Source organism: Lycium barbarum, chromosome 7 (assembly GCF_019175385.1).
Source record: "Lycium barbarum isolate Lr01 chromosome 7, ASM1917538v2, whole genome shotgun sequence".
NCBI lineage: Eukaryota > Viridiplantae > Streptophyta > Magnoliopsida > Solanales > Solanaceae > Lycium > Lycium barbarum.
The window spans coordinates 1,092,772-1,113,009 of record NC_083343.1 but is presented as its reverse complement, the minus strand read 5'-3'; the positions used below and the strand labels follow the sequence as shown (position 1 = coordinate 1,113,009).

At 31.9% G+C, this 20,238-nt stretch overlaps 1 protein-coding gene across 1 annotated transcript; it reads right to left on the bottom strand.

Annotated features, from left to right (window-relative positions):
- Positions 1-7,179: 7,179 nt before the first annotated feature.
- Positions 7,180-12,482, bottom strand: LOC132602845 (protein SUPPRESSOR OF MAX2 1-like). The gene is made up of 4 exons (XM_060315637.1): positions 11,870-12,482; positions 10,063-11,014; positions 9,216-9,507; positions 7,180-9,082 (listed from the first exon to the last, which is right to left on the bottom strand). Exons 1-4 carry the CDS (start codon positions 12,141-12,143, stop codon positions 7,511-7,513), a joined length of 3,090 nt encoding a protein of 1,029 aa, XP_060171620.1. The 5' UTR covers positions 12,144-12,482; the 3' UTR covers positions 7,180-7,510.
- Between the last annotated feature and the right edge of the window lie 7,756 nt (positions 12,483-20,238).

Sequence of the window (20,238 nt, the reverse complement as noted above, 5' to 3'; positions counted from 1 at the left end):
ACTCTAATTAATGTATAGTGATAGTTTTGTTTTGTTGTTTTTTGAGCCAAACAATTGTGGTCTCCAAATTGAAGCTTCTAGTAATGCATTAAAGAGGTTGGTTGTCTGTTTCTTGCAATGGTGGATCCCTTTTATATTTATACTCTTTTTTTCTTCACAAATTGTTTATGTGGATTCTATTCTTCTAGAGTACAACATTTCCTAGAGAGAAAAAATTAGTTATTTTTGGTTCCTAATTCAATGTTCGACATCCGCTTTGGGCTCTCGGCTAATTCGAATTCACTCTGTGTAAGGTCATTAAAGGCGAAATGCTTTCCATTAGAATTTTTTTCATTCCCAAAGATCGAACCTGAGACCTATGATTAAAGATTAAGGAATCCGATCCATCCAACATAATCCCTGATGGTCAATTTACATGAATATAATAGGTCAACATAGGGGCCAATGTAGTGTAGAATTTATAGGTTCATCCGAATCAAGTAGTTTTAGCTTAGACTTTGTATATATGTTAAAAGTTAAACAAAAGATTTTGAATCCAGTAAATGAAATCAATTATGATAGAATTTCGCACTTAAATTAATCAAGTTCAATTCCTGGATTACCTCCGGATAATACTGTTCCCCAATTTTCAATTTTCAGAATTAGCCCTAGCTAGGGGGAGATAGGCCCGAAGGTGTTCATCTGAATCTCCTTCATCGAAAATTTACACAGCATTATATAATGTCAATATTATTTTTATGTATATAGAGTAGATGTTGAATTTCTTTTGTCTTCTTTTGTCTACTTTTTAATATTTTAAATCCTTCAATTGAAAATTCTAATGCCTCCATTATCGTCTAACATATTAAAAATATGTTTTTTTTTTTAATCTTTTGCCCCTCTCAATTTTTAGTGGATGCCTCTCTAAGTTAACTCTGTGAGGACACTTCCTTATTTGACATGAGAAGTACGAGTTTCAAATATTGGATGGAAAAAAAAAAAAAAAAAGTCAATCACCTAAAGAGTACAAAGAAAAAGGAGAGAAAAAAAAAATGAGATAGCAGCTTTTTTCAAGAAAGTTGCTCGACTCCCTGTCCATATTTTAAATGTACTTTTAAGGTTAAAAAGGATTTTGAATATGAATTTTTGTATATGGATTTTTACAAACAAACAAAAAAGGAAGGAAAAAGGAATGCTAGGTGTCTCCATAAACATTTTCTCAACTACAACTAAACCATATTAACCCAAAGCCTAATTTTATAGTGTAAACGAAAACCAAATCAAATTAAACACAAAAGAGGTGTAATCAAATCAAATGCAATGACAACACCTCGATCTAAAATAAATATTTAGGATCAATCATATATATAAATCATCATTAACCATATCGTTCATATAAACTTATCGTAAACTTATACAAAGTAAAAAATTAAAAATACAAAAAGCAATTTTTCATACTTTCTGAATAGTATATAAATCTCTCACATGACTAAAATAATTCATAAGTAAGTAACATAGGATGTTAAGTAAATATCGTACGAACAAAACTATTAGTACCAAAATATTGTAACCGGTGATGGTTGTAAAGTTTTTGCCAAGAAAGTTATATATATATATATATATATATATATATATATATATATATATATATATATATATATATATATATATATATATATATATATAGATTGATAGATAGATGGATATATAAGGATAAAGGGTCAATTGGTCCCTGCATTATGCGAAATGGAATTGATTTGTCCTTCGTTAATAGTTGCGGTCAAATATGTCCTCACCGCTAGTAGTTGGGGTCAAATTTACCTCTGAACTATGTGAAATGGAGCAAATTTACTCTTATTTTTGAACGGCAGAAGTTTAGCATTCACGTGTCACGCAATTAAGGATTAATTTTTTTAGACGGAAGGTAAATCTGAACCTTTCGCATATTTGAGAAGCAAATAACAGTATAATTTTTTTTTTCAATATAATTTGCGGACAAATTAAAGGAGGTTCGGATAAATCTCAGATTATAACTCTTTCAGAACAAATTCTCTAGCAACTTTATCAAAGGTCACTATGAAAAAACTAAATTCTATTGCTACAGAAAGTTCTTTGTAGTTTCCTTTGAAATTGTTAGAATGTCAACAATAATCAATTCAAGTTTCTAGCAATTCCTATCACTTTCTTCATGAATTTAAGACTCAGCCGGCCAAAGTACGTAAAAAATAAATGGTCCATAACACAGCTGTGAGCTGACTAAGAAAAGTCTTTACTATATTAATTACTTATAACACACATTAAAACCTACCTTCTTAAATTTGGCATATACTTGTCTTATGTCACTGTGCCAAAAAGTGACAATTAATTGGCTGGTATGTGTAATCAAGAAGTTATGTTTTGCCAACTCACAAGCAGATTCATAATTTAAAATTTGTAAGTTCTGAATTATAGAACAACGATTTCAAGTACTAGTAGTAATTGATTCTAAATTTAACTTGAAGCCTACCTTCTCTATACATTGATAGACATGATAGTACGAGTATGAAGTCGTTTTTGTTAGAGAATGCTAGCTATAATATTTAGTAGGAGACTTTTCAGCGTGTATTTAAATTTAATTGGCCCGATAAGTGTACTGAACACCGGGTGAACCAAAAAAAAAAATATTAATAGTGTAGAAATTCTTAACACCGTTTATATAACTTAAATCCATATATTATAGATGTGTGTTTGTGTATTTTAAACCTTATATTTATTTAATTTAAAGCCTATGACTATTAAAGCCATAAGTTGCATCATTCGTGACGAATGTATAACCCCCATTCCTCGGTGGTCAAAACAATATAAGATTAAAAGAAGTAACAATAATGAGAGACGGCCAATCTTTCTAGTTTAATTAAAAAACAAAATAAAGTTGTTCATCATCATAATCATCATGTATATTGTATAACGACTTATCTTTAAAAAACTCGACAGTAAAAGGCAGGCTTTGTTGCTTTGCGAGATAATCTCTGTATTCTAAGAACTAATACTCCCTCCGTTACATATTACTTGTTCACTTTTTAAAAAAAAGTTAAACTATATAAATTTTGATCAACATTTTGAGATATATTTTTTTATCATATTATATGAGAAGAATTGCAACTTGTAATACTTTTCGTGTATTTTTAATATCTAAATTATAATTTTTAAATATTAAATTGATTTAATTTAATTTAGAAAATTAATCAATTTGACTCTTGAAAAACGAAACAGGACAACTCATACGAACAGAGGGAGTAGTTACCACCCAATGTTCTTTTTAAAAAAATTCTAAGACACCATCACTTTATATACTTGGTGTGCGTAGTAAAAATGCTTTATAAAAGAGATTATACAGGTAGATACAGTCATATTTTATACCATTTGATATTTGGAACTTCCACATGTCCTATTGATTTTGATTCGCATCGCGCCGCACAAGGTCCATTTAAAAAGAAATTGTTTCGCGCTCCCTGTTAGAATTTTTTTAATTCACTAAGGTCAAATCTGAAATTTCTGATTAAGGATAGAGGAATTTCAACAATCACACCATATTCTTTGGCGGTAAAGTTATACTCTTTGAGGAAATGTGAACCAAAAACTAATGAGAACTTATTCTTGTATATTGACCAACCAAAGTACATGTCTGAAAAATATGCAAAATATCCCGGCCTTAATTATTACTTTTTTTTTCTTTTGTTTAATCAGGGACGGAGCTACAATTATGCTTATATGTTCGTTAAAATTTAGTAATTTCTTATCAAATCCTATATTTATGATATGTATAAACAATTTATTCAAAACCGATAACTCATTAAATTACGTCTAAAATTCAAAATCTTAGTTTCGCCTCTGGCTCTAACCCTTTCTTCAAAACCATCTTCTCCTTGAATGTTCACATCATAAATGATGATATTATCAAAGATTTGCCATTTGTTGTATCCCAAGGGACAACTGATCTCAAGAGAGTATCATTTTGAATGTTGCAAAAGGCACTTTTCTAATTTTTAGGTTTTTGCTATTTATAGAACTAAATAAAAAAGGAGAAGAATAGAAGAATACGCTTTATATGTATGTACCAAAGAACTAAAATAGCGTATAATTATTTGCTAACACATAAAGTGTGTGTATACATACAAATATATGTGTTCTTAGAGCTTGTGAATTTTGCTAACTATGAGAAATAAAGCAAAAAAATAACCTTAATAATTGTTATATACAGTGGCGGAGCCAAGAATTTGACGAAGGGTGTGGAAAATTAGATATATATATATACTCATAATAGATAACATTTAATCTATGTACACCGGGTAATTTTCCGGCGAAAGGTGTGCACCTGACCACCCTTCGCCTAAGGTGGCTCCGCCCATGGTTATATAGCTGGTCAATTAGATATGTGATATAATTATTCGATTAATTCAAACTGATGCTATATTAAGAAAAAAACACTTCTTATCAAGATTTTTTCATTCTAAAGCTACAGGAGGGAACCTTTATTTTAGGACTAATTTTGATATTCTCGTCAAAAAGAAGAAGAAAAGAAAGTATATATGGTGATTGTTACACTGAGTAGAATCTTTGAAAAAGCAGTTGTGTTCACACAATAGATATTTTTGGTAATGAAAAAAGTTCTTAATAACTTATATACATTTGCAATACAATCAATAATACATGAAGTATCCTGCGTTCACTTGAGGTTCAGAGTGGTATCGCACATCAGAGAGATGTAAAATCATGAGTATAATTACGTTTTCATGAGACCTAATAACTTTTGCCCGAACAATATATTAAAATCAATCACTTATATATTAAATCACTAAGTATCTATAAACATTATTATAATATGTTAACCTGAGGTTGTTGTACGAACTTATAAACTTCAAATTATAGATCGTTCTCTGAATGTTGGCAATCTAACATATACATTAACGGTTGATTCCACGTGTCGAATCATGATCTATAAATCATAAAATAAAAAAATTGGCATTTGATCCAATAATGTCCCGTTAGATAGGAACAAATTTGATTAACTCTCGAATAAAATATTAAAACGGAGAAATCCATTAGATAATGAATTGGTGGTACAGTTGCTCCAAATCTCTCTTTCCACTAAATACTAATAATCGTCTATTCCATAATAAATTAAAATCTGATAATGTAAGATATGTTTTAACTATATATGTCGACAAGAGAAAGATAGAAAAAGAAAAATATGTCGACACACGTTTTTTTTTTTTTTTTTTAAACCCAAAAAAAAACATAGTCACTTTTTTTTTTCCAACAAACATAGTCATTATTGAAGTAGAGTTAAAGTATGATATATTTGCATGGTCCACAATCATTTATTCACTGGTTTGGTCCTTAGTCCTTACTTACAAATTACAATAACAGCTTTTTAGAGGGGTGACGACACGTAACACATGCATGAACGTGTCTTGTGTACCAATTGCAGGCTCTTTCATTAATAATTAGGAGTAATTAATAGCCCATCGGCCCAATTTATGCTTTACTATTTAATCAGGCAAGGAATTTAAGAAAACAAATTGAAATTTATAATAAAAATATAAAATTAAATCGTTTCAAAATATAAAAAAATTAATATTTTTTTTGGGTCAGACTAAAAAAAAATGTGTTACATAAATGAAGACGGAGAGAACAATTAAAAATAATACATTTTGCCCCTCACATTAGTTGTTTTTTTTTTTTTTCTTTTCAACCTCAGAGACCATCAAACCAAAAAGTTCATTAATGACCGTCTGATCTCTGCTACACATATAACTTTGACCTGTCTTTCAGAATTTTGCTTTTACTCCCTCTACAAAGTTTTTGTTTTTATTTTTATTTTTTATTTTTTATTTTTGTGACTATGAGTGGAAATGAAGATACTAACTCCGGTCAATCTGTTTAGCCATTTGCACACCATTAAAAAATATTAAATTTTAGATAAAAATAGATAATTTAATTAAAATATCTGTAATTTAAATAGATATTAAAATTTGATCACTTAACACTTAATAAGAATAAATATAAAAGATAAATTAATTCTTTTTTTATTTGATATTTTGGACAATAAAATGAAGTAGCAGTCCTTAGGAATACCCACAGGAGAGATTAATTTTCTTATTTTCACAGCCTATGTAGGAGCTTTCTCTTTAAGGAACTCTAGTCAGCATATTATCATAAAAAAGCATTTATTTTTTTCTAACTCTTATTAATAGTGAATTTTTATAAGTAGAGTTTAGTAGGAGGATTTCATTACTCTTTATGGTTGGATCCAATCAATGGCGGAATCAGAATTTTCGCTATCCCCCTATTTGGATGGTGGTTTCCCGTGGTTCATTAATGTATGATTTTCTATGAAATCATATTTATTTCCATTGTTCTTAAAATTATGTAGTATGGTGTTTTAAACCCGTGATTCATCCCATGGTTGTATAACCATAAAAAGTCCCAATTTTTATAACCACAAATTTGGTGGTTTTTTCATGATTACGTATTTCATTTCTCCATTATACCTCACTCTCCACCATCCACCCCACCCCACCCCACCCCCACGCTATCACTCACTTGCACCCCCATCCTGCCACTCACCCCCCCCCCCACCCACCCCAAATACCCCACTCCTTTACTACCTACCCCCACAACCCCAACCACCACCCACTACCCCTCACCACCGCCCAACCCCACCCAACAACAACTCAGCCTCACCCTCACCCTCACCCTACCACCTACTACCCCCACCCTCATCCCACAATCACCCACTTCATTGTGTTCATTAATACAGTACAATACAATACAACACTATACTGTACCATACCATATTGTACATTAATGAACCACAGGAAACAACCATCCAAACAGAGGGTAAGGGGGTTCAAAATATGAAAAAATAAACACACGAAGAAGCCAACTGAGGTTCAAATTCTCCTGAACGGAGATATCATCAGGACTAAATTTCAAATTTAGTAATAATCGAGGAACCAAAAGTGCTATTAACCCTAAACTATAAAGAAACTAATTTGATTGAAATTTGGTTACTTCCTACTATAGGTTTAGTACAATAAAATAAAGTGAACCCGCACAAAGATTTAATGGTTGACCCAATCTCCACTTTTGATTGATCCTTTTACTAGAATAGTTGACTTTGTCCAGAAACAACTCCACATGTTAAAATGTTTAGACTTTATCCAGAGAACCTTAGAAATATTCAAAGTATGAAAAAAATGTATACAAAGTTGTTCTTACAGAGGAAAATGGAGAATTTCCTAAGGAGGAATTGCTCCATCTTATTAATCATGGCTCTCATAATAATAAATACTATCTAGTACAACATTTACTATAACAACCAAACTATTAAAAAAACAAAAAAAATATTGCAAAAAAAGGGTCTTGAGACCTTTCAAGGTCCCTCTAATCTATCCATTCTTTCGGTAATTCTTTTTGCTTCTTTACCCCCATAAAGTCTTCCTATTTACAAATATACCCAAGAGGAATGAGGAAAATAACACTTTCACTACTGCCCATCTGCCACTATTGTGACTTTGCTAGGTAGACATTCTCCATTGTTATGGCTATTGGAGTCTGTATGCAGTTGTTCAAGCTGAAGCCGAACGATAACATTCTCATTCTCATTGGAAGACGATAACCGGGGCTGGATTTTCTCGAAACTCGGACCTAAAACTTTCTCCACCCACTGTTCTAAGCTTGTCCGACCACGCCATAATCCACCTAGGATCCGGTCTACTATATCGTCTTCAACTTCGATCAAGACCTTGTCATCATCGACGACCATTGAGAGTTTCTTGCTGATTGTTTTCTTGATCTCACGTCGAGCAAACAGAAATTCAATTGGCTTGAATGGTATGGTGTCATCCACGGAACTCACAAGTTCGTGAGGAACTGATGTAACTGAAAATCGCCTAGGCTCATCTCCGTGCTCAACGGTTAGATCACTTGAATTGTGGGATCCATCAGTTCTATAATCCTCGAAATCTGCTGCTTCGTTAAGATCAAAAGACAGTCCTAGATTCAATTCTTTTCTAGGTCTGTCTTCATCATGCAACCAACTCGCTCTTCGCTTAACACCCCTTTCACCTATTGTTAACCTTAACTGCCAATCGGAACTAGCTAGTGAAACTAGTTTGTTTTCTTCCATCAAGTACTCATTCCTGTAGCTCTCGGGGCTCATTGTCGACCAATTTCCAGTAAGAATGAAAATAACATTGCCAAGACTAATCTCACGTCCATGCGAATCCGTAAGCCTACCTCTATCCATGGCTCGTTTGATGTTCAACCGAACTATCGAATTTGCTTCATCGATATCCTCGAGCATAATAACTGAAAGCGGATTCCTCCTAACAGCCTCGGCTATCCGGTCTACAGCTGTTTTTCCACGGAAGCCGAGATCTGACTCTTCGTCATCTCGTCGTGAACCAAGGCATATCATTATTGGACTATTTCCGCAAAATTGCTCTGCAAGAACCGATGCCATTTTTCTCTTTGCGTATCTGTCGGGACCCGTGAATAAAAGCCAGATGTCGCCTTTCGGTGCGCCACCACGTGGTTTTCCGTTACCCAATCTGCATCTCGACACAGCAGAAGCCACGGACGAGGATGCATCTTGTTGCCACCATGCTTTTTCCATTAGACCTTTGAGAAGCCTTTTGAATGTATCAGCATCTAGTGCACTGGCAAATTTGTCAGGCACAGAAGAAATGCAGCTGAGGAAATCCTTCGCTTGATCTTCCAGAGTTTTCTCAGCTGGTTTTTGCCCAAGAACTAAGTCGGTCCTTACCGGGCTGCCTGGCGGGCTAGCGGGCTTTTCCTGAGGTTGGCTAGCCATTTGGGTTGTGTTCAGTTGCAGGCTAACTCCAAGGCTTCGGTTCGGAACAAGCTTGGGTTGTAAAGGTTGACGCAAAAGCAGGTTTGGATTCGGATTATATAAGCCTGGCATAGAGAGAACGGGTGGTCCCGTTCTATGAGGACCAACATTGGACTGGAAATTCGGATGAAGTTGCAAGCACGTATCATTCCACTTCTTTTGTAGTTCTTGAGTCTTTTGCTGCAAAAGACCTTGATCCTCCTTCTGCAAAGACATAAAAAGACAGAATGATTCATCCGCTTGTACGCAATTCCAGTCACTCAAGTGTACCGATTAATCAAGTACTCCCAAAAAGGAAAAAGTGGCGCATAAATAGGGACGGAGGAATAAAACATACCTGAGACAGAGCAGTTGCTTTACTATCACTCTTCAGCTTGGCACTTTGCAACCATTGAGGCAACTGAGGTTTTGGAGATTCTGATTTATTAGCTTCAGATGATGAATTTTCAAATTCAGATGCAAGTTTTGCCAACTCCTGTTCATACTTCTCCTTGCACTGGGGGCAACACGACGTCCTCAATCTTGGATTTAAATTCTCCGGTCCACGCCTCGGTAGTAGCGCAGGCACGGGGCCAGTAAAGCTCTTTAGAGTATCCAAGGAACTTCCAAGAATTCTTTCATTTCCAAGCCTAAAAGGTTCATAGGGAGTACCGAATCAATACATAGTACTAAAAACTTAATTGGAAGAAAAAAGGTGGAAACTTTAGCCTATTTTAAATGAAGAAAAAGAATTTTGCTATCATTCTTGATAAGTTGTGTATGTTTTTAAAATAACTATTTGACAGTGCATAAACAAGCATAATAATCCCAGAAATAGGAATGCAAAGATCCTAGAACATCCAATCCAAACAAATTCTAGCGCAAAATCAAGTTGTTTCTACAAAGAAACCATAATTCCAAGAATAATTCCAGAAAGAGCATATATACTGCAATTCAAAGATTCAATTTTTATCCAGAATTGTTTCAATTCAGTGACTCAAAAATATTCCAATAAGATCAATATTCAATTACTGCAATTCAAAGATTCAACTTTATCCAAAAATGTTCAATTCAGTGAGACTCAAAAGTATTCCCACAAGATAAATATTCAAGATTCAATTACCAAAACAGGATTACTACAATTCAAAGATTCAACATTTATCCATAACTCAATATTCAATTTTAAAATGCAAATCAAATAATACCTTGGAAATATTCCAGGATGTGGAGATCTTGAAGCAATAGGAACAGCTTGAAGATCCCAATCATTTTCCATAGTAGAATGATATACTTGACACCTCAAATAAGTCTCACATGTTGCTGTACCAATCAACCATAACCTATTACTAGTATTATCATCTCGAAATCGCGCTATTAATTTCCCCATTTCCGCCACTGCTAATTTCCCAATTTCCGATACCATTGGTGGTTGTTGCTGTTCAACAAGCCATTTCAAATCACCTAAATCAAGAATCACTCCACCAGTACTACTAATCTTACTCTCAATAACCCCTCCTAATTCCTTAATCTTGTTTGGTATCTCATTTTTATCCGATAAAAACGAAATTTCCTTCTCCATATGAACAACTTGTACATTCTTTAAAACCCCTTCACCAAGTTCCCCTTTTTCTATCTTCCCAAGCAGCTCCTTAACCACACTTTCTGGTTCACCTTCACCTACTAAAATTGGATTCCTTTTCTTGCTTCTCAACAAAATTTCCATCACCCTTTGCACGTCTTCACTCTTTTGAATTGCCAAATTACCAAACTGTCCTCCTCCTTGCAACTTCGGATTCAAATACATATTCCGATTTACCTGACCTGGCACCGGATTTGATATTATCCTTGGCCCACCACTCATCGAAGCAAATGTCGATAAACTGACATTATTACTTTGATGTGTCATTTGATGTGACGACGACGAGGTTTGTGTTAACGATTGTTCAATTGTCGCTTTAACAGCTGGGCTAGAAAAACTAGCTTCACGCATAACACGACTAACACTCGGGTCATCAAGAATCGATATGATTAACTGTTCTAACTCAACTTTCACAGCTAATAAAGGTTGTTGTTGCTGTTCAGGACATCCTCTTCTTTGATGTGCTTGTGCTCGCTTTAAAGCCGCCATTAAAGCATTCGATATCGGAGGTTCAGTACCTGAAAGCAAAACATTTTATTCATAAACTAATAAATCTTTGAAGAGTGTGCTCTACAATTATCCAAAAAATAGCTAGCAGTATCCCTATTCATAACAGTACGAAAGCTACTTTAACTCAAAACAAAACAACAGTAACACTTGTAACTATGTAATTTTCTAACTATAAATCCTAACTAGACATGTCGAGCGTGCAGATAGGAAGTGGAATACAAGAAATCCACATCAAGTTTGATTTTCTATAAAAATTTCAAACTGGTGAGTTTTGTGGAAATCAGAAAATACAAGAAAACATTTTCCTATATAATTCTGACTATAAATCCTAACTAGACATGCCGGGTGGAATACAAGAAATCCACATTTCAGTTTTTTTTTTTTTTTTTTTTTTTTAAGAAATTAAAATTTTCAAATAGGGTGAGTTTTAAAAAATACCAAATCCTAACCACTTTTAATTTCCTACATCTTTAAATTAATTACCACTTTTCTTCCACATATGGAAGTGAAATACAAGAAATACACATTAAGTTTGGTTTTCTGAAGATGTTAGTAAAAAATAAAAAAAATAAAAAAATCAAACTGGGTGAGTCTATTTTGGGGATATCATAATATAAAAGCTCAAAATCGAATTAAAATACCACCAAATCCTAACAAATTCCGGCTTTACTTTCGAATACCTTAGGCCGGCAGATTAAGGCCTCAGATTAAAATTTAGCTTTAGACCACTAATTTATTCCGGCTTTACTTTCCAATACCTTAGGCCGGCAGATTAAGGCCTCAGATTAAAATTTAGCTTTAGACCACTAATTTTATGAAGATCGAACCAAGACATCGCCAAATCGTAACAAATTCCCAAGTACCTTGAGGCATATTTTGTGCAGTAGGTAATCTTTCTAAAGCAACAGAAAAGCAAAGTTCAAGTGCTCGACACTGAAGTGGATGAGATGAATTTGGGTGGGAACGAATACAAGCTTGTCGAAGATATCCAGAAGGTGAAGATAGCAAAGTAGCTGCCACGTGTAACGGTGTTGTTTGTCCATGATTTCTTCTACTTGCTTCAGATATTGAATGGTTTAATACTGTTGACGCTTCTGGTGTTAGCGTTTGTTGAATCGTGCTCAATCCTGCCCTCATAATGAACACCCAGTTTGAAAAAAGAGAGCAGAGTTTAATCAATTTGTGCACATAAGACAGTGGGGGTGTGAAGTCGTAACAAGGTAGCCGTAGATGAACCAATTTGTAGCAAACGAGAGATTTCAGAATTTGAACAATTTGGGTTAAAAAGATGTATAGAAAAAGGCAAAGGTTTGAAACAATTTGGGTAGAAGATGAATGGAAAGATGATCAAAAAGTGGAGAGAGTTTTTTTTTTTATGCTTCACAAAATTGTTGATTTTTTTGTTTTTCTCTTTCTATCTCTACATACAGCTAAGTGTTTGTGTTTGTGTTTGTGTTTGTGTTTTCTCTTTCTATAAAAGAGATGGTGATGATGAAGATGATAAAAGCAAATGAACACATGCACACCGTCTTTTTTTTTTTTTTTTTTTTTTTGTTCATTAAATACCACAACCTCTTTTTTGTTCTCTCTTCCAAAAATATCGTCTTTATTTTTATCTACATTTCTACGCGCTAAAATATTTACACAATTAAGTAATTTAACAAATTATTTACATAATTATTTTTTCTCTCCATTTTAATTGACGTTTTAGCTCTTGTCATGTTCATTAACAGCAACAAGAACAACAACAACAACAACAACATACCCAGTGAATCCCACTAATGTGGGTCTGGGGAGAGTAGAGTGTACGTAGACATTACCCCACCTTAGGTAGGGAGGCTGTTTTCGGAAGACCCTCGGCTCAAGAAAATAATAAATATAAGGTATAGTTTATGAAGTTACTCCTATTTATAGGGATCTAGTAGCTCAGTTGGTTGGCTACTGAACTTTCACTTTGTTGGTGCTGGTTCGAATCCCCACGTTGTAATCCCCTTCCCCTACCACCTATGTAATAAAAAAATATCAAAAAAAATCCTATTTAATAAAAATAAATTGAATTTCCACTTAAATATTGTGCACATTTCTGTAATGTTAAGGGTATAGTTAGAATTAATTGTCAATTTTAGTGTTGAATTATTTTAGAATAAACTTTTTGAGCTAAAACGATAGTTAAAATGAGAAGGTAGGAGTATAAGTTACATTAATATGTTTATTGATAATAAATTAAAAAAGAAATTAGTATAATGTAACAATTAACATAAATTTATGATAATTTTTATAAATATAATTTCTTTTTAAAAGAAATATGTGATGAAGAATTGTTGATTGCAAGGAAACAGAAAAAAAAAAACAAAGGAGGCAAATTCTTGGTTTATGAGGCAAAGAAAAAGAGGGCATGGCATTTTTTGTTTTTATTGTAATGTTTCTGTCTTGAGTTATTATACAGGTGGGGGTGGGGGTTACTTAGGTGGGTAGGTTAAGAGGGGTGGGTGGTTAGGGGCAAGGGAATTTATGGAAGAAAGGGAGGTAAGTGAAAGTACTTTCAGTTGCAAAGATTTCTGGAAAATGCTCTGTGGAAAAGAGGGGAAAAAACAAAATTGCCCTACTTTTTGTGTCATCTTCTTCTTTTATTTTTTTAATCAAAGTAATAAAAATGGTTTCACCTTTCCATTATTTCTTTCACTAAACTAATCAACAAAGCAATCTTATGTCATTGTATGTTGTTTTTCAAAAGGTGATGGGGGAAGAGGGAGAGAAAGAAGCAAAATATTAATTTTTCGTGTTAGTCATATACATTTTTTTTCTTTGAGATTTAAATTATATATTGATAATCTTAAAAGATTGTTTGTCATATTAATACGAAAAGAAATGCATACTTTTCATTTAGGTTTTTATATTAAATTAATTTCCCAATTTAATTTTGAAAACTAATTAACTAATTCTCGAAAATTAAAAAATACTACATGAACAAAAGTAGTAAGTGATTTATTTTCATTTGTTCAGATTTTAATAGATAAAATTATTCGATACTGATTAGATACTAGTAGTTATTCGTAAAATTAGTCGAGCTATATGTAAACTGACCGAAGTTGTTATAAAACAAAAAAGGGTGAGAGAGTGAAGTAAGAAATAAAATACGGAAAAGGGTCAAAATTACTCCTGAACTTTAAAAAATAGTTCATTCATACCCTTCGTTATACTTTAGGGCCAATTATACCCTTACAGTTATATTATGGGGTCAATTATACCCTTATGACTAACGGCTGCCACGTGGCATCATCCCAACCCTTCAAAATTATTTTACCCTCAAATAATTTTTTACCCACTAAAATAACTCAACAATTTTTTTTCTAGCAAAAATAATGCGAAATTATTTTTATTTTTTTTCCTGGAAAAAGTATCCGTATTAATTTTGCTCGAAAAAAAAAATCGGGTCGGGTTGAGTTATTTTAGTGGGTAAAAAATTATTTGAGGGTAAAATAATTTTGAAGGGTTGGGATGATGTCACGTGACAGCCGTTAGTCATAAGGGTATAATTGGCACTAAAGTATAACAAAGGGTATGAATAAACTATTTTTCAAAGTTTAGGAATAATTTTGACCCTTTTCCGAATAAAATAACACTAACTAAAAGTTGAACCTTTTTAAAGAGTGAGATGAGGAGATTCATGAGTAGCTAAAGATTACTTTTTTATTAGGCCTTTTTATTATCTCTGAAAAGCTTCTTTTTTCTTCTATCTTTTCATTCACTATGACTAATTGACTGCCTTTTTAGTTCCTTCATTTGTTTTGCAACTTGTTGTTTCTCTACTTTTGATTGATACACAAGTTTCCCAATCTACTTTTCTAGCACGTGTATCTACTTCCCCTTTTGCATAGTGATTCTTTTTATATGTGCTTATTTAATATCCTATTTTCTTTTCTTTCATTTAATTTATGTGTCTTAGTTTAATTAGGTTTGACATTTAAAAAAGTAAATAAGACCTTTATATTTTGTGATTGTTAAACTAAAGATGTTTGTAACGCACAAAAATGTCTTCTGAATCTTGTGATCTTAAGGACCCTTTTGGCCATGAGAACTTTTCAATTTTTTTCAATTTTTTTTCAAATTTTTTTCTACTTTATTTGAGAATCAGCGCTTGGCTATGAACATTCTAAATACAGCTTGAAGTTTTATTTGTAATTTGGAAAACACCTAAAATCTTATTTTCACTTTTTTTTACTTTCACTATATTCAAATAACCAAATATTCTTTGCAAAAACTATAATCAAACACAATTGCATCTTCAACTTCAACTCCAACTTCAAAATTCCATAAAAAATGAAAAACATTTGGTTTACATGGCCAAACGCCTACTAAATATGTCAGGTAGGTTGTTGGATTTAACGAGTTACTATTAAATACTATAAAAAGTGATATTCTTTTTTAAAATAGACTAAAAAATAAAGTAAAACAAATATTTCATTTTACCTTTAATCAAATGCTCTTATATCATTGAAATACCATAACATATCTAAGATTACAGATTTTCAAAATATATATTGATATGTAACAAAGTCTTTTTTTCTTCTTCCTTTGAATTTGTGCCAATCAAATATTATCATATAAAATAAAATTGGATGAAATATCAAGAGGTCGTTTGGTTCAAAATCAAATTATTCTAGAATTATAAATGAAATTTAGTCCTAGCATACGATAATCAAAATTATCTAATGACACCTTTTATATTAGATACATAATTTTATAACTATCGTATAAAATTTATTCTGATTTTACATAGTACCCTCAATTTAATACAAAATAAATTTATCACCAATATTTTATATCGGGATAATACTCTCTTAAGCCAAGCGTCCATCGAGAACAGCCTAACTACCTTCACAAGATAGGAGTAAGACTGCATACACACCATCCTCCCCGGACTCCATTTGTCAAATTATATTGCATATGTTATTACTATTTTATATGGGGATAACCTACTTAATTCCTTGGACCAAATGCCCCCCTAAAGAAAGAGTCGACACCATTTTTGAGAGAGTGAGATACACGAATGGGATAGAAGCGTGATGATAAGGTTGGAAATTTGAGTAAGTTGTGTTAGCCTTTAAACCAATTTTCTGCTTTTCACACGCAACTGCTGCAAAAAGGTGTCGCACGGGCTATTCATACTTAATATTATAAAAACCCTTCTTTTTCACCTTTTATCTTTTACACTCTCCCAACCACCCTATGGGACCACCTCTCTTTTTCTGAAAAAAGAATCAAGAATTGCCTTTATGCTAAAGGTTAATATTTTCAAATTTTGTTCATGTATTATATTATTTGAATTAAGCATTTTTACACTGAGGGACATGCCCGTAGAGGGGAAAGCGTGGAGGTAGAGGATTAGGGTAAAGTGTTAGTGGATAGTTGAGCGTTTTCTCTCTTCGCAGTGGTGCTTATCTGTTCCCTAACCCTTTACTCGTAATAGTGTTATTATGCTAATTACCTCATTTTTCTATTCTTTGATATTGGTGTGTCTGTTACTTTGGTTGCTATTATCAGTACTTTTCTTTCTTCAGCATTTTCTCCGTAGCTTTTATCTCTTGCATTTCTTTAAACCCTATTTTGGATAACAATTTTCTTGAACTGAGGGTTTATCAGAAACAATCTCTCTACCATACAAAGGTAAGAGGCCCTCTCAGACCCCACTTGTGAGATTATACTGTCTATGTTGTTGTCGTTAATCTTCCAGTGTATATTAGGAGTGTTGCTAAACAAAAGTAATGTTGTATTTTTTTTGTTGACTCCAACAAAATTCAATTTGAGCGTATATTTAAATTATCATCTGAATTTGAACGTGTAAATTTATACACTTTTTTTTTTTCAAAAGAGTGAACATATATGTTCACTTACTGAGGTTAGAACTCTACTAATGCAAATACAAGAGAATTTGCTAACGACAAGATATTTTTTTCTGCAGCCATTCGGGAGTATTTAGATTGTAAGGTGATCTTTGTCGTAACATGAGATTCCGCGTGCACCATGCTATTCGGATTAAAGCCTAAGTTAGTGAAGCTTTCGGTTACTGGATTTTTGTCATTGAGAGTGCACAGTTTGGGATGATTAAACCAAAAGTGCAAAGAATAGTAAAATTGAATACCTTTGAATAGTACTTCGAACAAATTTAAACCCTGCCCTCTATCATATGAATCATAACAATAGATTTAAAAAATGCACATCAATAAAATCATATATAGCTGAGAAAACTTCGCTTGATGAACTGCTTTTGTATATGTATTAGGTCATAAGTAGTATGTAGTATTTCTTTTTATTTACTTAAGAAAAATAATAAAGGAATTATAATTATTACAACGTAATACATAAATGGAAATGGTCCCCTGAGTTATTTTTTTCCCATTCAGGTATTTCCTGACTTAAAAAGGTCTTTATTGACATTAAAACAGGAACGTTCCTTGTTTCCCCTGAAAATAGTAAGTCAAAAATTGAAAAAAAAAAAAAAAAGAGATAGTAAATTGCTATAGTACAATAAATTCCATTTCACGTCATAATATATGTTAGTTATTATATATCAATGGGTAAAATAAATACTAATGTAAGAATTTCAAATCTTTTTTTTTCCAAGGGAAAAAAGTAGTTGCTCGAAAGACGAATGTGTTCAGTTAATAAGTATCTACTCAACATATTTTCTATTTTATTCAATCTATTCTAGACTGCCATTTCTAGTAAACAAAATTAATTAAGTAGCTAATTAGCTCGTTAAGCTTGCCTAATTATTTGGGCACTATAAGCAACAATTATTTCTTGGTAAGGAGCTTTCAAGTACCTTTAATGTTCCTAACTAACTTTCATTTAATTTAAATCTTAAATAAAGTTAAGTCCGTGATTATCACTAGTACATTTGACTTTTTAGTACTCATTAACTATAATGTAGGCATTTTTAGAACTATATTGCCTCGAATATGGAGTAACAATACAGGTTTAACATAACACATGTGTAATTAAGTGGCAGAAAAATTGATAATTATGGCAAATTTGTGAATATTCACAAGCAAAGGGAGGGAGCAAAAGCGTACCTTTCAATTAATTAAAAGATAAATGTGCATAGTCAAATATTACAAAGACTATAATTAAAATTTATCAATAAATAAGATACCAAAACACTATTACCCATCATATTACATACTTATGGAGATATGGCCTTGAATGTATGGTTCAATATTTACCAGAGATAATGTCATAAATATGTTGCAAGTTAATAATTCTTTGGAGGTTAATACAAACAATAACGATTTAATTAATCATGTTAATAGAATGAACCAAAATAAATTAATGGTTTCTATGTTAGCTAGATACCTACAACCACTTTTTTATCTCCTCACATAACTTATTATTTTATTTAAATTATTATTCCAATAAAAACAAACAAAGGAATTTTATTGAAATTTGAGATTGAATTAATTAATGAGATAAAATCACTAGAGGATCATGGATAATCCAATATCATTGGGAAAGTTGTAAACTTAAGCATGAGAACAAAGGAATTTTCATTAAAAGTAGAAACCATTTGGTTGATTCTCATGTACCCTTTTAATAAAACTTTTTAACCATTTTTCTTTTCTCCTTTTTTCTTTTTCAGCTAACTTTTTCTTTGTGTAAACTAAAAGCATCAATTTGAAAAGTAACCATTAAAGCGTGATGAGATGGATAAATGAGAATTTTTTATTCTTAATTAGAAATTTCGAGTTCGAGATCTGAAAATACAGAGGTTATTTGGTAGAATTCATAATAGCCATTTTTAGCTTTTTATAATTGAGAAAATAGCAATTGTCATGAAATTTATCGCTAAAATTTAAAACTTTGCGACAATAGCTATTTTTCAAAGACAATGTCGAAAAGTAATTAGCGGGTGTTAGACCAACATTTAGATTTATTCCCTTTTCTAGAAAAATCTGCAAATATAGCCTTCAACGATTAATCTTTTAGACAATGTTAGACTATTCAAGCATAATATTTGTTCATAACAATTTTATAGATAAAATATCATATTGTCGCTTGCAAAGAACTATAAATTTTAGAATGCATTTTAACTTTTTCACATAAAATTTTCAACTTATTCAAAAGAATCTTAGACGAGCGATTTTTTTTTTTTTACTAAATAATTATCTCAAAGAGGGATAACCCACAAAAAAATTCACTTCCATTCATCTTTAGTAGTCCTGGCCAAAAATTATCCACCCGAATGTTTACGCCAAGTCAATGAATGCATGACATGTATTTGAATATATATAATTATCAATTAATTATAATTAATTAATGTATAAATTCACTTTACAAATCATGATAAATTGCATTGATTTGGTATAAGCATATGATGTTAATAAATTTTTACCGTCATATAAATAAACATAAATTAGTCAGGTCACGTATAACACATATCGGTTATAAAAAAATAAATTTGAAAAGGAGGGCTTAAACCATTTGGTTGATTCTCATGTACCCTTTAATAAAACTTTTTAAGCTTTTTCTTTTTTCAGCTAACTTTTTCTTTGTGTAAACTAAAAGCATCAATTTGGAAAGTAACCATTAAAGCGTGATGAGATGGATAAATGATAATTCTTTATTTTTAATTAGAAATTTGGAGTTTGAGATCTGAAAATGGAGAGATTATTTAGTAGAATTCATAATAGCCATTTTTAGCTTTTTATAATTGAGAAAATAGCAATTGTCATGAAATTTATCGCTAAAATTTAAAACTCTGTGACAATAGCTATTTTTCAAAGATAGTGTCGAAAAGTAATTAACGGGTGTTAGGCCAACATTTAGATTTATTCCCTTTCTAGAAAAATCAGCAAATATAGACTATTCAGGCATAATATTTGCTCATATATTCAATTTTATAGATAAAATATCGTATTGTCGCTTGCAAAGAACTATAGATTTTAGAATGTATTTTAACTTTTTCACATAAAATTTTCAACTTATTCAAAAGAATTTTAGACGGGCGATTTTTTTTTTTTTTTTGTTAACTAATTAATTATCTCAAAGAGGGATAACCCACAAAAAACTTCACTTCCATCCATCTTTAATAGGTAGTGGCCAAAACTTATCCACCCGAATGTTTACACCAAGTTAATGGAAGCATGATATGTATTTGAGTATATACAATTATCACTTAATTATGATTAATTAATATATAAATTCACTTTATTAATACACCTAATTATGAAAA